The sequence below is a fragment of the Bradysia coprophila genome, unplaced genomic scaffold, assembly GCF_014529535.1.
Source record: "Bradysia coprophila strain Holo2 unplaced genomic scaffold, BU_Bcop_v1 contig_138, whole genome shotgun sequence".
Classification (NCBI taxonomy): domain Eukaryota; kingdom Metazoa; phylum Arthropoda; class Insecta; order Diptera; family Sciaridae; genus Bradysia; species Bradysia coprophila.
This window is the reverse complement of record NW_023503409.1, coordinates 305,680-325,461: the sequence shown is the minus strand read 5'-3', so window position 1 is coordinate 325,461 and position 19,782 is coordinate 305,680. Positions and strand designations below refer to the sequence as shown.

Genomic DNA, 19,782 nt, shown 5'->3' with positions numbered 1-19,782 from the left:
AAACGTTTTAAGTGAAATAGTCAGACTCTGCACGCATTTATGTTATGTTAAAAAGAAATATATAAGTTTTCTAAAAGCATGAACGAAGCTTCGAAAACTCTTCGTCATAAATTTTGCCCAAGGTGAATTCCTGGTTGATTAAAGTGAATAAAAAACACTTGTCGTACAAGATGTTGATCTGTTATCGGTGGAGTGGATAATAGATATTGTTAGAGTTGTTAGCATCACGTCAGCGTTGTCATAATTATCATTTTTTCAAAATCTGAAAAACTGGAGCAGACTGCCCTAATCCCGCTAAATCTAAGTGGTAATTAACGTTCTTATAATACTGAGGGAGCATTGGATAATCACATTGGTATCATTTTTAATCTAACTGTGTGTTGCAAAATTCTCGATTCAAGCATTAAGCGCTCGATTCAAGAGTTCGGATAGAAAATAGATTGTAGAAATCGCACCTCGGATTAATGATTGACGTCCTCTTCATCACTGCTCGAATAATCTATTATTTATAGCTCGTATCGACAAGAGACTGATATCATTTCTATTAATCACTAATAATGAAAAATATTGTTTCATTGCTCCTGGCATTCTTTGACGATGAATGATTTTCTTTTCTGCGACAGATGCATTTTGAAGCGTTTTTTATGATAAATTACAGACGGATGTTAAGTCGTAGTTAGATTAACAATCATCTTTTTCGTGACGTATACTCTAATGAAAATGTAGGAAAATGGAAGAAAAGTATATTTAGGTAAACAAATAATTGTTTTAAAAAAATCATGTAAACGATTTTGGCATAGTGATATGTTCAAAACTTTCTGATAAAAATTTAATAGTTTTACTTTAACTTTGCTTGAACGAATTAGTATTGTACAAAAAAAAACCCGGTGTAGAGATAAAGTATAATTAATCATAGCAAAGCGCGTAGAGGCAGTTCAATTGACGTTTTCAATGTGAAGTGTTCTTGTCGATTTAAAATTTTATTACTTTACAATAGGATTCCTTTATCAATCAACAATTTTAAACTAATCAGATTTATGAATTAAATTCAGTTTGCATTCACCAGGTATCCCAGTAGCACGGCAGAGTAAAAGTAAACCAGGCAGGAGCGCTTGTTTGACTAGGGACCTGAAAAATCTAGCAACCCTATGTTTAGGCAGGAGCGCTTGTTCGACTAGGGACCTGAATAATCCAGTAACCCTATGTTTTTTGCGAATTAAATTTTTCAACTTATGTCAGTGTTCATTTGAGTTCATTTTCATACAGTGTATCAGGTCCCTCATTTGATGTTTCAATAATGAACCGCTCCTGCCAGGTTTACTTTTACTCTGCCATGCCAGTAGTATAGTCTATTTTCAGCAGAGAAATGATATCTTCGGCCGAAGCAAAGCACTGACACTCTGACAGTGCTTTGGCCGAAGCCATCGCTCTGTATAATTTCTCTGATTTTCGATGTTTTTTGCTCATGTTTATCCGTCTGATATACCTACGTGTTTATGCCCCTTATTTGGAAATCTACGACGAATATTTTGTATCTTTTTCTCTATTCGTGTATACCGTCAGCACATGAAGGAGCGTTGTTTTATTTTGTTGTCTTGCGGTCATAAAATGCGTCGTTACTGTCTTGCTCAAAACCGGTTTTTCGCATTTTCTGGTCACAAGACAACAGAGAGAGGACCGTACTGTCTTGCTGGGACATTTCTTGTTGAGGGCTGTGGGGTGTTAAGGAATCTCGCGCCGTGTCATTCACAATAATTCACAAAGTGACATCTTCCTTATACAAAATGTGTCAAAAAGTGAATTATTGTGAATAACGCGGCGCGAGATTCCTAGCAACCGGCTGTGAGGAGGTTGTATTTCGAGCCGAAAGCAAATACAGTTATGTACTATTGATGCACTGAGGACTGTCTCATGTGTCTACACAATACCATTACAAAAGACAGTTCCGAACTGGTTATACTGGGATGCCGGGCAATGCAGATCTTTTTTTTTATTTATGCATTAATTGTTCTAGTGTGAATTTTTTGGGTCTTTCATTAGACAGTTTGCGCAAATGATGTATAAGTTATACGTCGACTTATAAATATGAACTTATAAGTTATAAGTAAGGTGGTTATAAGTCATAAGTTATAAGTCGACTACTTATAAAGTCAAATTTATAAGTGCTTAAGTTTATACGTCAAACCGTTAGAGGTTTATACGTCATAAGTGATAAGTCTATAAGTAATGACACAACTTTGTGGTGAGTTTTATTATATAATCTTTGCGGAAACAAAAACATGCCAAACATTCCGAAAGTAGTCTCGGTAATATGCAATTACGTTTGCTTTCCATTTTAGGATATTTCTCAAAATGCAATATTTTTTTGGTAATATTATGTTTCGATTGCACAATGATGTCAGGATGATGTCTTAAAGTGTACACCTTTGACCGGAGCGAACATTACTAATGAAAAGGTAATAGAATTCTGTCACTTTTTTAAACGTAATAGAGCAACGAAGATCTCTAAAAATCATTGCCTGGCGCGTGTATATCATACAAAATATCGTACTTGTATATTTCATTCATATGGTTTAATTGTGAACAATTATGTACTTAGAGGCGTATGACGTATAAACCTCTGACGTTTAATGGTTTCACGTATAAACTTAAGCACTTATAAATTTGACCTTATAAGTAGTCGACTTATAACCACCTTACTTATAACTGACTTACATATAACTTATAAGTTCATATTTATAAGTCGACGTACAGCTTATATGTCATTTGCACAAACTGTCTATTATTTTTTTTTTGCATACATCGCTCTGTGTGCCTTTTGGTAGCCACTTCACTGACAATTAAACTCGATTAATACGTATAAAGTATGGTTTCCACTCAACAAAAAGTACTATGTGTGAGAGCGAGCTGTCAAGCAAACAAAGCAAAAATTTAAAAAAAAATCAATTTTGTCTCTCAAATGGAGTACTTTTTTTGGTAAGACAGTGAGGTTGTATGAGTGGACCAACTGAAGTAAATTACGCCACATAACTGTTGTGTGATATTTTACAATTTTAGATATTTTATGCCAGAGTTTACTAAACCTACTTGGTACACGCTCATATTCTTAGTTGCACCTGCTTACAAGTAATCATGCGCTGACGCTTGGCAGTGGTAAAATCGTTTCTCAGCATTGGTAAGAAAATGAAGAATTGTTTTCTTTAAATAACTTCATTGTATTTCAACGCAATGACGTCGTAGACGTATTACATTTTATTGAAAGTTTGCTAGTAACGAAAATTATATTCTTTACAACACTTAATGACAACCGCGACAATCTTTATGGCATTTCTTTTTCAGGCTACATTGACAACCTCCAGATAAATCTCCCACTCCACCAGGTCCATATCTAGGCCCTCTTGTAGCCCAACAAATGCCAGCTTTGCACATTGCACATTGAATGTAATCGCAGCCATCACGTTTCATTATCAAAATCTGAAAATTAGATATTCAAATGATAAGTCCAGTACAGTAGTGGACAGGTGTATGGATAAAATATATCAAAATGTCAATTACCCCGCAACTGAAGCATTTCATCGCCTCATTTCGGTTTATTAAATCTTTGATTGCTTGCTCGCTGCGTCTCTGTCCACTTATAATTCCATTAGCGTCACCAGCCGCTAGGTCATCTTGATATTCTCGACAATTTCGTTCCGGATGAATTGCCTTTAAAGTTTTTATTTTTTATTAATTCAAACGCCTAATGATGTGCTGCATAATAATATGGTTCATCTGAATCACCGCTAAATTGTGATCGTAAATAAGATTATAAACACAACTCACTTTGCACGGTATGCAATTAACATTCTTGCACTGTGGACATTTGAATTCATTGACCACATCCTCGCATATACACCAACCATTGCAATCGGGGAAGTTGCATAGAATTGTACCCGAAATTGTAACCTGTGCCACTCGAACCCCTTTCATCAAAAATTTCTCATATTCGTCTTGCGACAAAACGGCACGTATTTCACGATCTTGTACCATTTCTTCGCAGCTAACGTACGGACACTTAATGGAAACTTCATCACTGTGAACAATCGTACCATTGAGACAATCTTTGCAGTAGCGATGCAGGCAATTTCTCAATATAATCCCATCCTTCATGTCAATCGTGTCCATACAAATTTCACAATCAAATGATTCGATGCTTTTGACAATGCCACCAGTCGCTTCTAGTTGCAGCAGCTCTTCGTACAAATTAGCTGGTTTTTTAACGGGTTTGGTGTCAACTTTATGTGGCTGCTCGTGAGATTGATCGTTATTTGGCTCTTGAAGTGATTGATGAATCTGTTTAAATTGTAAACACAATTAGATTTAGTCATTTTACTGATGTAATGCAGAAGACATAAGTTCAACTTACCGCATTTAGATAGTCCTGATCGAATCGGTAAAGGTCATTGAGGTCTATTCTCTGTTTTTTTGCCGCATGTTTCGGTTCACTTAAATACTCAATGGTTTCGTTCAGATCCAAATTACATTTACGTAACGCAATTTCGATATCCTTCTTAGGAAAGCCCATTTCAACCAACGTCTCATATTGCTTGGTGCTTCGAACGATTTTAATTGGAATCGTAGCGGTGTGCTTACGTTTTATGCTTTTCAAAATCGACGTACCGTTTGTCAACGAACCATTAACTTGTCGTTGCGTTGTTCCATTCGGTCCCAGCGGATTTTGTTGATAGATGCTGGCTGCATTTACGTTGACTTTGTTCGTTTGAGGTAGTAACGGTTCAATCAAATTGGGTTTAGCAAACAGTGGTACAATCCAATCTGGATCAGCTGAACTCGGTCCCGGTTGATTGTGTTGATCGTTTATAGTTAACAATTGGCGGTATCCTCCCAAATCTACTGGCTGTCGAGGAGTTATTCCGCTCGGTCCCGGTTGATTTTGTTGAACGTTTGGAGTTAACAATCGGCGGTACCCTCCCAAATCTACTGGCTGTCGAGGAGTAATTCCGCTCGGTCCCGGTTTATTTTGTTGGTAGATGTTGTTAACTTCGTTCGTTTGAGATAGCAATGGCCAATTAAATCTAGCTGCATTCGGTCCCGATCCATTCTGTTGATCGTTTTTCCCAATCGGTGTACCGTTTAGAGTTACCTGTGTACTGTTAGATGTGGCTGGTGCAATTATTCGGCGACCGTACTCAAATGTTCCTCCTACATTTGTGAAAACTTGTCGTGGTTGATGAGCGGTTATTCCACTCGGTCCTGGTTGATTTTGTTGCATCACTCCGAATATGTTTTCCCATTCCACCACATCATCTGATGTTGTAGTTGAAGTTGCCGTTGGTACTATTGTTTTCGGTAATTGTTCGGTGTGCCCACTACCAAAAACCTGATTTATGACATCCGGGTCTTCCACCCAATCTACAGCATCATATCCAAATAAATCCAACAAATCATTTGAAGTATTTGCACCATAGTCATTGCTGCCCATCACCTTTTCTTTGGCAAAATTAGCTACATTAATTTGTGGTAACGTCTGTGGGATCGGATGAGGTAAGGCTATGCGGTGAGCATCGAAACGGCTATTTTCCTTGGCAAAATCGAATACAGGCCGTGGTGACGTTTGACCAGCTGTGATTGTATGAGGTTTGGTTTGGTATTTTGCATGAGTGGCATTGTTGGGCTGAGTAATTCCGTTCAAATAGACATCGAAATCATCTTTTTGAACATCGAAAATAGATTTACTCAAATCCACCGTAGTTATTGGACGACCAGGAACAGGGATAACTTCGCTAACAAATTGAACGTCATCATCACCATCGTCACTATCAAATAATTGATGTTTTATGTTGTGATTTGGTGTTGTTGCGGAATATGGGTATTCATTTGGCCATAATTGTGACGGTTGAGCAGTCGTTGAATTACCATTTGCAGACAACAAATAGGGTTCAACCATTTTTGTGCCTCAACCAACAGATAACTCTACACAACTGATACTGAAATTGAAATGAAATAATAGTGAAAGCAATATGGAGAAATAAATTGTGAACAAACTTACTCATCAAGACTCGGTTGAGATACTGACTGTAGGCTATGTACGCTAGATGTACATTAAAGATTAAATATGGCTTGAGTTACCCGAATAAAAATAGAAATCATAAACAAAAGAAATAAGCGATAAAATGCACATGGACTATCTGGAACGTAACATTTGTTTGTTTGTATTTTTTGTGTGTCTTCATTGACATTTGAAAATATGGCTGCTCTACCCCCTCTGCACGCTTATCTCGGTACATGTCAAAGTGAGAGTCGAATAGGGTTGCGGGACTTTTAAAATTTCCTCTGTTTCGCTGTCCCACAAGGCGAACTTTTTGAAATTGTTAGACACAGTCATAGAACTGATAGATCAGCGATGGACTTCTTTCAGAACCTTGCAATGGACGACGCTAGAGCCGTTGAGGTTTATTTTAATTCTGATAGTACCAGTTAGTATCCAGGATCTGTTAAGACGAATCATACTCGAGAGTTGACATGGTGGCGCTGTTGCTACAACTCAATACGAATTACAACGAAAAAGCGGTCGGACTCTTCATTTTTCTTTTTTAAATTTACATTTATTTCCTCTCGAATCAAAGTTAAACAATCAGTATTTTAAACTAATCGAAATATTATCGGCCATTATATGTAGAGCCTCCCTCAAATGACTTTGAGCAATATTCAACTGAGTGCATGGATATTTACTATCATACTTGGACAAATATTCGCAAAAACGTTTCCACCGCTGTGCAGCATAGACAGCATCACCACTCATCAATTTATCCGTGTCCATATCAGTCACTCCATTTTCGATGTTTCCGTTTGGAAGATTTTTATGCGACGGGAAATTATTTGTACAAGCGTTACAGTCACATGCGAACAAATAGTTCAATTGCATTCTAAAAAAGATAAATAAATAAATTTTAGGCGTTTCGATCAGTTATCAGTTTGAATGTTATTGCATTACTCTTCTTGGCGATAACTTAAGGTGTCTATGAAGTGATGCGATCTAAAAAGGAAACGGAGAGCCATTATGCTCGCTTTCATTGTTCGTACGAGAATTCTTTCAAAATAAACTATCGGGTGCATAACTTGTCGATGCACGCATGCCCTTACCCATAATTATCGAAAAGCTGCTCTCCCTTTTTTATGTTCCTCAACACAAACACAACCATCTTGTTCCCAAATGGTATTCGAACAATATTTGGTGAGCATGAGTGGTTGATAAGGCTGCAAAACGGAAATGCTGCCGAACCGATTACACCTCCCTGTGGACTCCTATATTGACGATTGGACAGTGAAAGCGAGTGAAAATACATTCGTGCTATCTGTAGGAATCTGAATAGAAGTTCCATTAGTAGATTCTGATCCTCCTCGTTAGGTAGCAATGGCTTTAAATTCGTTCGATCCATTAATTGATCGTATAATGCTGATGCAACTGCAGCCACACCGAATAGATCTTCTGTGGATCGTTCTGCTTGCTTTGTAGGGAATGAGAGAATCTTCAAAAATTGCTCCTTTTTAGACGTGGTTGGATATTCACAAGAAAATGCAGTGACCTCAATGTTATCAATGTTTGACATATCTTTCTTCAACTCATCTAATGAATCGTAACTGGTGATAGCATAGATAGCAGCTCGTAATGCTATTAATTGAGTGCGATTGCATGTTTCATGAAGGAAATCAATAATAGGACATTCGAATTGATGAAACGATTGGTTCGCTTCGTCGTAGCAGTATTGGCTGCAAAACATTGCGCCGGTACAATTTCGGCAAGGAATCAAACTCAAACAGTTTTCTGTTAAGCAATTGGCACACCTTTGGTATCGCAATTTTGGCAGAAGAACTGAAAAGTAACGATCTTCAATTGCTAAAATTTGACCGGTAGATAGATTTCGATTTGTTATGATGTATCTGCCGTACTTCTTATTTCTTCGAATGTCCAAACAATCTGCGATGAACGGTACATGGTCATGGGGTTTGAAACTAAGTGTAGGTTCAAATATCGGACTATTTTTCAAATTCTTTTTCGACCGTTTCAGTTTCTTCTTGCATTTGGTCTGCAGCGTCACTAGTTCATTTTTTAAACGGTCAGGATAACCAGATTTTTTTGCCAATTGAATGTTTTCATGACACAACTGGTTTAATTTCCAATCATAATAGACGGCTGCGCGGCTGGCATAACTTAAGCCAAGGTTTTCTGAATTTTCCTCGGCGAAGCACAGACTTTCGTTGTAATTTTCCAAAGCATCAAAATGCCTTCCGTCTTGCGAATACCATTTATGTCCACTCTGACGGAACTCTAATGATTTCCCGTCATGCTTATTCGTTGAGGGAATACCAGACGCCGTTTTACCCACTATTGATATCGAATATTCCTTCAATTTACTTTTCACAAGTTTAACACGATCGCTGTTCGTTGCACAAATTTTAAATTTATCGGCAAAACTTTTGTCTGCCCCAATACGGTACGCAAATATATCAATTAAATCATCCATAATAGAATAATTTTTAACAAAACGAATTTTTAATTTTCAATTAACTAGAACAGCAAGACACTTGCAACCGCCCGAAACAGATTTTCCTACTGATTTACATGTTGAGCTCAATGTCCGAAGAAAACTATTAATAAGTTTGTGTTCAGTTGTAAATCTTAAAATAAAATCATTTCACTTAGCAAATACCCAAACAAGATTCACGACACTGCCAGTATAATGAATGAAGTAGTAACGTTTGTTTAGATGGACGTGTCGAAACAGTGTTTTTGTGTCGCTGAAATTAATCTGTCGAATTATTTATTACTGAAAATTTGTATGTAATTATAGAGTGTGCGTTTATTACAGAAAGTTGCGTAAGAAACCGTAAAAAAACCGACTTAAAATAAATTAGTAAATCGAAATATCATCTGTTTAAAGACGTGTACGAAGGACATCCGTTGACTGTCATATAAGACTTTCTTTTCCGTATTTTTTGGTTGACAAGTTCAATTTATCTATTTATTTCGGTCAGTTAAATTGGGTTAAGAACATAAAGGTGCTGAAGAATTACCTACATTTCATTAACATATTTATATACATTAGCTGCATTATGTCACACTCTAGGAACTGATATGATCGTATAAAAATTGGTATTTGATGTTCTGTGGTGCCGTGATGAAATTAAAAATCTTCAGTAATTCTTGTAACTATCGGGTCTTGTACCTAAAGACGATAGTGTTTCAATGTATAGCAGAATTTCATAAAATTAATTAACTTCAATTTTCTTCAATAACTCATCTGATATTTGGTTTAAAAAATCTTTGACAGAAAATGATTCCTTTAAATAACTATGTTTAGTGACTTAGGGTTTTTAGAATACACCTTTCCAGATTCATCAAAAAACCATTTTAGTTTTATCCATTATGTCTCCGCTTCTTAGAGTTTTTACTGTCTTTATGTTCCTAATGGCAGTCTAATGGCATGCTACGTATGCTAGCAAAGAAGAACCACCCTTTCAAGAAATTCAACGCAATTATAATTATTCATGCTTCGAGGCAGAAAATGGGGGAATTAGGTTTCAAACAAAATTTTGTTTATATTTTTTACAGTTTTTAACATTCAAAAGTATCGACATATTATACATTTCTTATTTTGCTTACTTCTCTCATTTCTCCATATGCTCGTCATGGAGAGATGAGAGAAGTTGGAGAAATAAGAAATGTATAATATGTCGATACTTTTGAACCTTTTGAATGTTAAAAAACTGTATCGATGAACACGTCAAAATGATTTATAAAAAAAATTAAACATTTTTTTGGCATGTGATACAAAACAAAGTGTCTTATAATAACGTTCTTCATCGATAAAAAATAATAAAAAAATCGTTTGCAATCTAATTTTGGAATTTTCTTCATGTTTTCGTCATTTTCAGCAAGATCCATTCGGTTGACAACTGGCATAGTGCGATCGCATGCCAAAAAAGGGAAGTTTTTGAAATATTTTTTAAGAAAACAGTCAACATAGAAAATGCTAGTGTAAAATTGAATTAAAGACTTTTAGTAACGGTGAAATGTTTATATTTGAAGTAAAGGAAGATAAAAACGTTGAATTGGTCGAAAAAACGTCTAAAATTTGTTGCTACATTTGCAGGAATTTAAATAAAATTCCGCTTTTGCGAGGTTGGCTATGATTAGTTTGCACACAAAGTCGTCAAAGTAATCCACTGCACTGTGTTGGGCTGTCATCAGTTTAGCAAACCGAGTAGATCTATTGTAACACAACCTCCTTATGATTTCTTTAAATTTCTATGATTGAATTACACTTAACAAAATTAACGAATTATCACATTTTCGTTTTCAACAGATTCTACATAATTTCTAGATCCACAAATTTGACAGTCTTGATATTGAATGGTCTTTTGGTTTTTATCCCAGTAAACTGGTCGTTTATACATGTGTGACAAAAATTTCGAATGGGAAAAAATTCAAAAATTGCATTCAATATAACAGCTGTCAGAATCTGTTGGACTAGTAATATCAGATCCCACATAAAACAAAATTTGATAATTCGTAATTTTTCATAACTGTAAGGCTGCGAGCGCACTTACACCGTTTAGCTCTCCGTTTACGTTTTAACAATGGAAAGTGGGAGGAGCTTCCATTGTTCACTCGTAAACGGAGTGCTAAACGGCGTAAGTGCGCTCGCAGCCTAACACAAAATGTATTGCAGTGAGTTTCTCAACACGTAAATTTTGCAAATTGAACGTTAAATGCAGGAACAAGGTTACATTTAAAAAAAAAAAATCTGACCGCACACATCGTTAAAGGAGACAGATTTGATTTTTACATTATTTCCTGATCACTTTTGTTGAAAAGATATTATGCACTTTAGCTGTATCCCAAAAGAGCTTGCCTAAAATCAATTGTCCAAGAGAGATGCGATAATCCCACTCTAGGGTCGGAACTTCGTGCCCAGACATTTTTCAGTTTTGATTTGGATTTACAATGTTTTTCAGAAACATAAAAATTTGGAAATGAGTGCGAGCTCGATTTACAGAGAAACATGAAAATTGGAAAGGGGTACGTACTCGAGTTTACACTCGAATCATGGAAAACTTACGCGAATTTTTTTACTGCGCTAAATCGAGTACGCACTTACTTGCTTGTTTGTATTACGTATAAATACTACGTATAAAGTTCACACCAATTTCGAACTTTTAGTTCCTCTAAAAACACTTCGAAACAATTTTTTTTTATTTGTAACGGTCGTTTTACGATTAGAAAGGACATCTAGGTGTCGAAGAAAACTGCAACAGAATAAGTGTGCGTTCAATGTTTCGTGTGCATTTGATGAAATATATGAAAAATAAAATGTCTATAAATGTCAAAATAAACATAACCTCTGGCACTGTGTGTTCACGCTGAAATACATATTTTAGATATTACATTTTATCATTTTCCAAGAGGTAAGTAGGATTGTGTTGATAACTGTCTCCATTTTAATGGTTAACTATTTGCAATTTCGTATCAAATTATTGCGAGCGCATAAAAAATCGAAAAATTTATAAAATCCAAAGCGTCAGAAAAATCTTCGTTACCATCTAAACATACTGTGTGTGGCTAAATTTCTCAAATATTTTAAATCAATTTGGCCACTGTCTGCATCATATTAACATTCATTATTTACTCGTTCAATTACCGAAACCAGTTCAACTTCATATTGATAAGAAAACCATTTATTGCGAGTTTAATTGGTTAACAGCCAAAATGCATTTACTACCCATTTTACTACCACCCAGAATAACATAAAAGTGGAAAGGTTCGTCCACCTTCCATTAACCACGTAGTAAAAAACAGATAAAATCAAAGTAATTTACAGACATTTCAATTTTCTGTAATGATCGTTTTCGTACGAAATAGATTGAAAATAATAGGGCTCATCAAGGGAGGGTGAGACGCCGAGGAAAAGAAGCGACAAAGATAATTAATAAATAATGGCGGTTCAGATATTTCTTCCACGAAACGGAAGATATTTAGTACCAATAATAAACAGACAGCATGAACCATTAACGATTTGATCATTCTTCAAAGCAACAATGCTTGCACGGTTAGTGGAGGTGCTTATGTGGCACTAATTATTTTATGAATAGAATAGAAAATCTGTCTATGCATTTTTTCCATCATGATCGATATGATAGTTGTTCGGAAATTAGTATCGATAGAAAATCTGAGGTTCTGACAGACATTGTAAAACCAACATATTATGGCGCGAACTTTTATGTATAGGTAGTAGCTCGATTTGTGATAAATTTCCAAAAAATAGAGTAGAAACCGTTGCGTAGAATTATCAGTTTTTTTCCTTATGACGTTGGTCGTCCACACTGGTATCGACCTATTTTCAGAACTGGCCGACTATATTCAATCAGCATGACTAAAACGTCGAATATTATTTTCAGAGAACAATTGAAAAATGGCCAAAAAGAAAGCATTTACCAAAGGAAAGCCAAAAGCTGGAAAAGCAACAAAGAGCCCGTTCAAAGTAGCAGACACGAAGGCTAAGAAGAAACCGAAGGAAGTCAAATCAAATTTGAAAAAAGTAAATTAAAACGAGACACGAATGCACCACAATTTCCATTGAGACTAAAAATTATTTCAATTGTTTCAGTTAAAGGCAAACGTTAAGGCTCAGCAAGAAAAATCCGACGAAACGCTGAAAGATCTGCATCAGGACATGGTTGTTAAGAAACCAGCCGCAGCTAAGAAAAAACCGGAAAAGAAAAAGGCACCGGCGCCGGCCGTTACTCGACCAGTACGTGAAAAACTAACAAAAATGAAAGTCAAGTAAAATGACCAGTTAATTTTGCTACAAATTTTATAATTTCATCAAAGTAAAAGTTCAAGTTCAAGTAACCGCAATGTATTTCGAGTGAAAGAATTTCACTATTCCTAAACAAAAAATTGAAGTTCGAGTTATTTTTGAAATCGTGTGACTGTATATATGTGGTAATCACATAATAAAGTACAAAAAATATCATAAACTTGAGAGACATTCCAGGCTTTTTATTTAATGGAACACGAGCATAATTAGCATGGGATTTACTTGTAATAACAAATTTCTTTTTTCGCTTATCGTCACAGGGTAACGATCATGTCGTTTGAATACACAACTGTTAATTATCAACAAACACACGCGCACGATCATTCAGTTACTGATAGTGGTATCCCAACTCGTTTGTACTAATCACTAGCTATGATTTAACTGTTGTTAAATTACATCGACTTATAAGCAATGATTCATTGAAAGAATGAGTAACACTCACGGGATAACTATATTTTTTACTTGCAACAAAGATATATATTGACTGGCTATAACGGGAAATTTCTCGCAGATTTTTCATCTCTTCCACTGCAACCAATCCTATGGTAACAATTTTATTTGCCAACATTCTAATTAAATTAGTGACCCGGTGTCATCACATCACAACACAGCAAATTACTGTTGATGGTTTGCGAAAATTTGGTTAAAATTATTTAAACATCGGTCGATGTTAAAAATTGATTTGGCAGTGCTTCACGAATGCATAGTCCGTCGCTCCACAGGATGGTTGAAAGACACAGAACTATAAATAATATTACCACAATCAGAATCAGGTTGACATTCAAGAATATGTGAATGTCGTGCAATTCGGCGTCAATTTGTGAAGCCGCTTTTGTTACAGTCGATCTGGGCGTAGTCGTCGTTGTGGAATCGAATACATTCGTTTCTGATATGTTACTCCCGTATTCAAACGGTGATACGGATGTTTCTTCTGTAGATATGGTTGTACTGCTTACAATGCTACTAGGCCAGACGATATTTTCTATCCAGATAACATGCTCGGATAGTTGAACAAACATTTGTCGAGTTTCGGACACGGATCCAGTTGCAACACCTACGACTTCTTGTTGGTCATTTAACAATACGGAACCGGGCATCTTTAAAGTATTGTAATTGTAATTGTAAGTGACCATACGTTGCATCTGTCTCTATCTCCCTCTACAACATTGGTGCAAAAGTTTGTTCCATTGTTGACACCTTGAATGCGTAATCGTTTAATGTAGTCATCTGAGTTCTTCTTACAGCTACCCCTCGAAGGCAATTTTAATTTTATTCGATTCAACCAGCTACTATCAACCCAACAAATTATTTGTGATAAAATGTTAGGCTGCGTTTGAGGCAAACAAACCGGTCGAATCTGATCACCCAAATCAATCGACTTGCTTAATTTCAGCAACATAATACTTTGTTGTTCATTAACGACCTTTTGGATTACTTCCAATTGTATATCGAGAACTTCAACAAAGAGTAGAGTTTCTGTTCTGAAAATTAGTAGTTGGTAAGAAATAATGCAGGTCACATCAACATCGAGCACTCACCTGTTATTGGCCACTGAAAGAACAAAATCCTCGCTAATGAGTATACCATTTAAAAAGCCAGCATTATTGTAATTAACTAAATTTGCGTTTAAATAGTAGCCGCTGTAAATCCTGACCTGAGAGCCAAATTTCAGTGTTGTTGATTTTGCTTACAAGAATATTTAAAGCTTCAAAATCTTACCAGAAATGGAGAGTCTGCGTATGCTGGTGGTTGAAACATATTCTGGTAAAATTCGCATTCTAATGAAAAAATCTGAGTCACTTTCCTATAGTAAGATTGTGATTTTCACTTATAAAATTATACATTGACGTAACGTACTTATTACTTCTCCATCCACACAACGTACATGGAGAGTCAACATATAACTTTCTATTTTTACATCTATACTTATAATTACTATAAGTGATCCGTTTTATGGATTTTCTATATTCGAACACATACTTTCCTGCGATATCGAAACTCCCTGAATTTCAGTTAAACTCGAAATATTTACGATTTGCCACAGTAAAATAGTGAAAACAAAACTAGTTTTCATTACGATTCTCAATCTGTGTAATTAATTGTGCAAGCAGATCGATTGAGCAAGTCTGTACTGAGAAGCGTTTTTCAAAATGAACTCTGAATCTCTGAAATAACTAACGATAAGCTAGGACACTTGCGCATATAACATTTGTCGCATATATATTCGCCGGAAGCTCTTGGAAATTCGTATCACTCACAAATTTACAAATATTCAGGCAAGTTAAGATAAACTGATCGGTAAATAATTTTCACAATGCAGGCGAGAAAATTATTATTTTCTCCCCTCCGCTGAAACTTCGGAAGTCTTTGTTATGAAAAACGTTGTGTTTATCTAAGGAAAAAAGTTGGAAATTGCATTTTCTAGTGAGACAAAACCCTCGAAATACAATTTCCAACTTTTTTTCTCTCGTTGAACAAATAACTAGTTCAGAAACTAGATAGATAAATAGGATAAAAAATGGATTTACTCGGGTTAATATGTCCTAAGGACTAGGCAGCACAGACACTCTCGTATCCATTTTCCACCATTTCTCCCATAGATACGTAATCTACTATATCCATAAAGTTAGTGAGTAAGTTATAAGATTCATATACCCCCACGAGATATTATACTGAATAACTATTGCTCTTAAAAATTGTTTCGAGCTTTTTGGTTGCTCAGCGATTTATTATGCGATTGATAAATTTGTAATGACTCGTACTTATTTCGCTTAAAAATTATTATGAATGAGGAAAGCCATTTAAACTGAAGAATCGTTGCAATAATAATTTCTGTTTATTATGACTACAATCATGCTTGGTAGGGCAATTGCTTTGATGAATAAGTGTTTCAGAATGGACGTTCCAAGAAAATTCATTAAATCTTTCAATCTCTCAAAGTTTTATTGTTTGCTTATACTCCACTCACAAAACAATCAGTAGTAGCTACCTAGACGAGTGTATATTACAGAAATAACATTTTAATGTAATAAACTCTGGTTTCATAACAATAGTAACCTTTACCTCTAGGGACGAAACTGTATGTTTAAGTTAACTTCTTGACCATTTCTTGACCTTTTCATCTGAAGCATGCTACCACAATACACAATATCAATGAACGAATTATGATCGTAAATGTAGTTGTAGCGCTTATTAAGATGGCTTTTTGTTCGTTCTTTCTAATAGAAGGCAATTTTGTTGTGGACGTGGGCACAGTTGTTGTATCGACGTTTCCTTGAATTTTATCAGGTTAAACGACGCTCTCCATCCAACTAATGCTAGCTGATATTCGAACGAAGACCGTTGGACATTTATCATTACATCCATTGTTTGTTATTGCAATGCCGATGACTTCGTGCAATGTGGACAATTTATGATTGTAATTCAAAAGAGCGGCGCCAAAGAATCCCTTAAAATAAAATTTAAATATTAGTAGAAATATTAAAAGCTTGACTCGGCTTTTCGTGAAATTCTTTTGTGAACGATGGGTTCCACCTAATGAGGTGTGTATGTGTAGTGTACGTTAATTACTTTTTGAAATCAAACATTCAGTATTGGCATCAAAATGTGGTATTCATTGCGGAATTTTTGAATCCGTTTTACTTACATCGCACATAACTCGGTCACCGTCCATCGTCGTGGCACAGAAAATAGTTTGTTTATCGATTTTTTGCATTAACTTTTTTATTCGACTTGTAGTTGGTTGTAAGGTTTATCTTGTGATTTTAAGTTGATAAGTTGACCACCTTAGAGTCGGCTAGGAAATAGTAGACTAATAAAACTATTATTCATTCATAGTCCAACTTTATTTTATACAAATGACCATTGTCGCGAAAATTTGTTCGACTCCAACCGATTTCCTATAACTGCTGCGAGGGGTAACCGACTCGGGAAATTGACTACACACCCTCAAAGGAATTGCCGGAGTATCCGGTAAATAATTGGAATTGATGGAATTGGCAGGAATTGATCGGAATTGATTGGAATTGACTGGAAATATGTGGAATTGTAAGGAATCGAAAGTAAATGAGAGTAAATGCTGATAAGTGTGATTATCGGAAAGAAGGACCAGCAAATGCAAAACCACATTATTTCCTTTTTGTTTTAATTTTAAAAGCTCCCGCACAATAAATAACAGTGTACAGTGTTGATCAGTTCCATTTTAGAACAGGTCCAACGTCCGTTTATGTTCAAAATGTGCACACTGAAGGATTCTTCTTCGGACGATTCTTGTTAGTCAGATACGGAAGAGTTTGAGCCGCAACAAACAAGTGAATATTCGTCGGGGGAATGTTAGGCTGGGGCATTACCGTTGCGAAATGCTCCAGTTTCAAACCTTTACAAAAAAATGCATCACCGACAATATCATCTATTCCATGAACTTTTCAAAAGCCTAAAATCTTACGATGTCGATTACTTAAGCGAAACAAAAAATTGAGTGCTTTTGCCTTTGCTGACGTGTGCTGAACAAATCCATTTCCTGTCGAGGTATGAACAACGTTTTGTGCATCGGACAACTGAAATAGACAAAACACAGCAACTTACTTGAAAACATACACACTTCACATTCACCATATTAATCAATCGTATAGTCATGGAAAAATTCATGTAATTTCTTTCCCGCACCATAAATCGTAAAAAAATGAAGTTTTTTTCATGCCCTGGGCATAAATTTCGGAATTTTTCTCGTAACTTAGGCCCTCAGCACTAGTCTCTTATATATCTCATTCGTTGTTGATGGTCCAAACACAGTAGTAAACTCAAAAGGAGTGACATCCTAAGCAGCTAAAGCTGCTTAACCATCATCCTAGTTTTTCTTCATGGGATAGATAAATCGTTTGTGAAAATTTTTTATGCAGACACTCTTGCATTACTGACCCAGTGCAAAAACTACAGTCTGCATAATCTGTTGAAATTAATCCTTCCATACTTATAATTTTTTTTGTGTAGGACCTTTGGTGATTTTACATAAAAATTGAATTCACTCCATCATCACGGCAACGCTAATCATCTCGGTAGGTGAATTATTTGTATTGAAATAAGCAATAATTATCATTAGATGTAGTGTGTCCCCCGCGTTTCTTTCTTTGGATAACCGCTCCATAATTTAGAGTACTAACCATTAACGACTTTTTACATCATGAACATTGAAAATGATTCTTAATTTCAAAAATTGACTGAAAATTCTGAATCTTTGAAAAATTGGTTCAAGAAGTTTTACATTTATAACCTATGCGATTCATTCGCCATGTAACGGGGTAACGTGGCCATTTAATTAAGATCCGTTCGGACGTCGCAAAAGATTATTTAAAATTTAGGTCAATCCACGAAACCATCTATTCGTTCCAGATTTTAAAAGGTAAAACTGCTTTCCTATAACAATTTGTAAAAGGATGAATTCAGTTGAACCGAAGCAAATATTTCACTTTAAAATTATTGAAAATGTAGTAAAATAGATGGTGTCAAACAATTTACAATCGTCACAGCGATCCCACGTCATCGATGTACAGCAAATTACCGTAAAAATTTGATTTTTTTTACATAGACTTAAAAATTTGCAATGTTAATTTTGTGTATCTCAACTTAAACATATTGAATGGCAAAATAGTACAACAATCAGTCAGTATCCCGTTGCATGTGAAGTATGAACTTTTTCAAATTTAAGCGCTCACAAAAATGAACGATTTTTTACACCTATTGATCTAGTACGTTCAGTACTGCCATTTTGACGTATTGAAAAAGCGAAATATTGTTGATGTTTACAAAATGGTTCGTTGTATTGATGGAATTTCGTAAGAGTTGAAATCAAAACTCGAATATTTTAATAAAAAATTTAAAATATTTAGTGTTTGATGACAAAATGTTGTGGAATCGATAGGCCTTATCTTTTCGCAGGTAATTTAATTCATAAATATGCATCGAAACAGGCACATCCAAATTTTCGAATTCTTTTAGGAAAATGCTCCAGCATCAACTGTTTACATTAGATTAGATCAGATTATTGATGGTCCAAACTTTGGGAAATAGATTTTTGTCTAAGAATCGATGCGTTATGATGATATTGTTGTATACAAAATCCAAGCGACATAAAGACATCTACTGTAAAATGAAATTTTGGTGCCGCACATTGAGACTCTTGGGACATCGAGTGACTTAAAATCTCAAATCGATCTACTGACCTCGGCAATAAAAAATTTGTTCTGGGACCCTCTTAACTTTCATTTTTAAACATTTGTTCAGAAGAGACCAAAACTCTACGACGTCATCTTGTCGCCGTACCAACGTCAAAGTTGTTGCCATGTTTTGGTACATTTTCCGAATTTTCTCGAAAACGCTTCCAACGATTTTTTTGATATGCACATCAATCGATAGGTATTTCCAGTGGCTATCGATTGATGTGCATATCAAAAAAATCCATCGACAAATTTTAGAGAAAATCGAGAAAAACTGTCAGAAAAAGCAGTTTTTTGCTATTTGCGGCCGCTCACACGCTTCTGACCGCTCTCAAATGTGTTTTATTGGAAGCGCCGACCTCGAAAACCCTTTAGACATAAATTTCACGCCAATCCATTAATTTTACGCGAAATGGCAGCTGTTTTAAATTTCAAAAATTCCGACTTTGAAGCCACCTAGCGGCCAAGCGACGCATAAAAAAAAATTTTGACCCACATTTCCTGAATCAGCATCAAAAGCACTACCGAAATCAATGATAAAATCATTAGGTCCGAGGTACGGCCTCAGTCCTAACCGGTTCATTTCATTTCGTACACAAAAAGTACGTTCTGTACACAAAACGTCCCTTTTGTACACACACAAAAAATATTTTGTACACAAAATTAAAGATTTTGTACACAAAATTGAT

General features: G+C 35.6%; 4 protein-coding genes across 4 annotated transcripts; 1 reads left to right on the top strand and 3 right to left on the bottom strand.

Annotated features, from left to right (window-relative positions):
* Nucleotides 1–3,205: 3,205 nt before the first annotated feature.
* Nucleotides 3,206–6,253, bottom strand: LOC119074166. The gene is made up of 5 exons (XM_037180171.1): nt 6,050–6,253; nt 4,406–5,987; nt 3,823–4,332; nt 3,556–3,705; nt 3,206–3,474 (listed from the first exon to the last, which is right to left on the bottom strand). Exons 2-5 carry the CDS (start codon nt 5,945–5,947, stop codon nt 3,298–3,300), a joined length of 2,379 nt encoding a protein of 792 aa, XP_037036066.1. The 5' UTR covers nt 5,948–5,987; nt 6,050–6,253; the 3' UTR covers nt 3,206–3,297.
* A 307-nt stretch (nt 6,254–6,560) lies between these two features.
* Nucleotides 6,561–8,738, bottom strand: LOC119073231 (SET and MYND domain-containing protein DDB_G0273589-like). Its single transcript, XM_037178543.1, has 3 exons — nt 7,144–8,738; nt 6,995–7,036; nt 6,561–6,926 (listed from the first exon to the last, which is right to left on the bottom strand). The coding sequence occupies exons 1-3, from the start codon at nt 8,523–8,525 to the stop codon at nt 6,635–6,637; spliced, it is 1,716 nt and encodes a 571-aa protein (XP_037034438.1). The 5' UTR covers nt 8,526–8,738; the 3' UTR covers nt 6,561–6,634.
* Nucleotides 8,739–11,379: 2,641 nt separating this feature from the next.
* LOC119074164 (late histone H1-like) lies at nt 11,380–13,052 on the top strand. The gene is made up of 3 exons (XM_037180169.1): nt 11,380–11,469; nt 12,462–12,599; nt 12,669–13,052. The coding sequence occupies exons 2-3, from the start codon at nt 12,474–12,476 to the stop codon at nt 12,846–12,848; spliced, it is 306 nt and encodes a 101-aa protein (XP_037036064.1). The 5' UTR covers nt 11,380–11,469; nt 12,462–12,473; the 3' UTR covers nt 12,849–13,052.
* A 439-nt stretch (nt 13,053–13,491) lies between these two features.
* On the bottom strand, nt 13,492–15,029 carry LOC119074161. Its single transcript, XM_037180165.1, has 5 exons — nt 14,862–15,029; nt 14,601–14,659; nt 14,420–14,535; nt 14,017–14,362; nt 13,492–13,978 (listed from the first exon to the last, which is right to left on the bottom strand). The coding sequence occupies exons 1-5, from the start codon at nt 14,953–14,955 to the stop codon at nt 13,535–13,537; spliced, it is 1,059 nt and encodes a 352-aa protein (XP_037036060.1). The 5' UTR covers nt 14,956–15,029; the 3' UTR covers nt 13,492–13,534.
* Between the last annotated feature and the right edge of the window lie 4,753 nt (nt 15,030–19,782).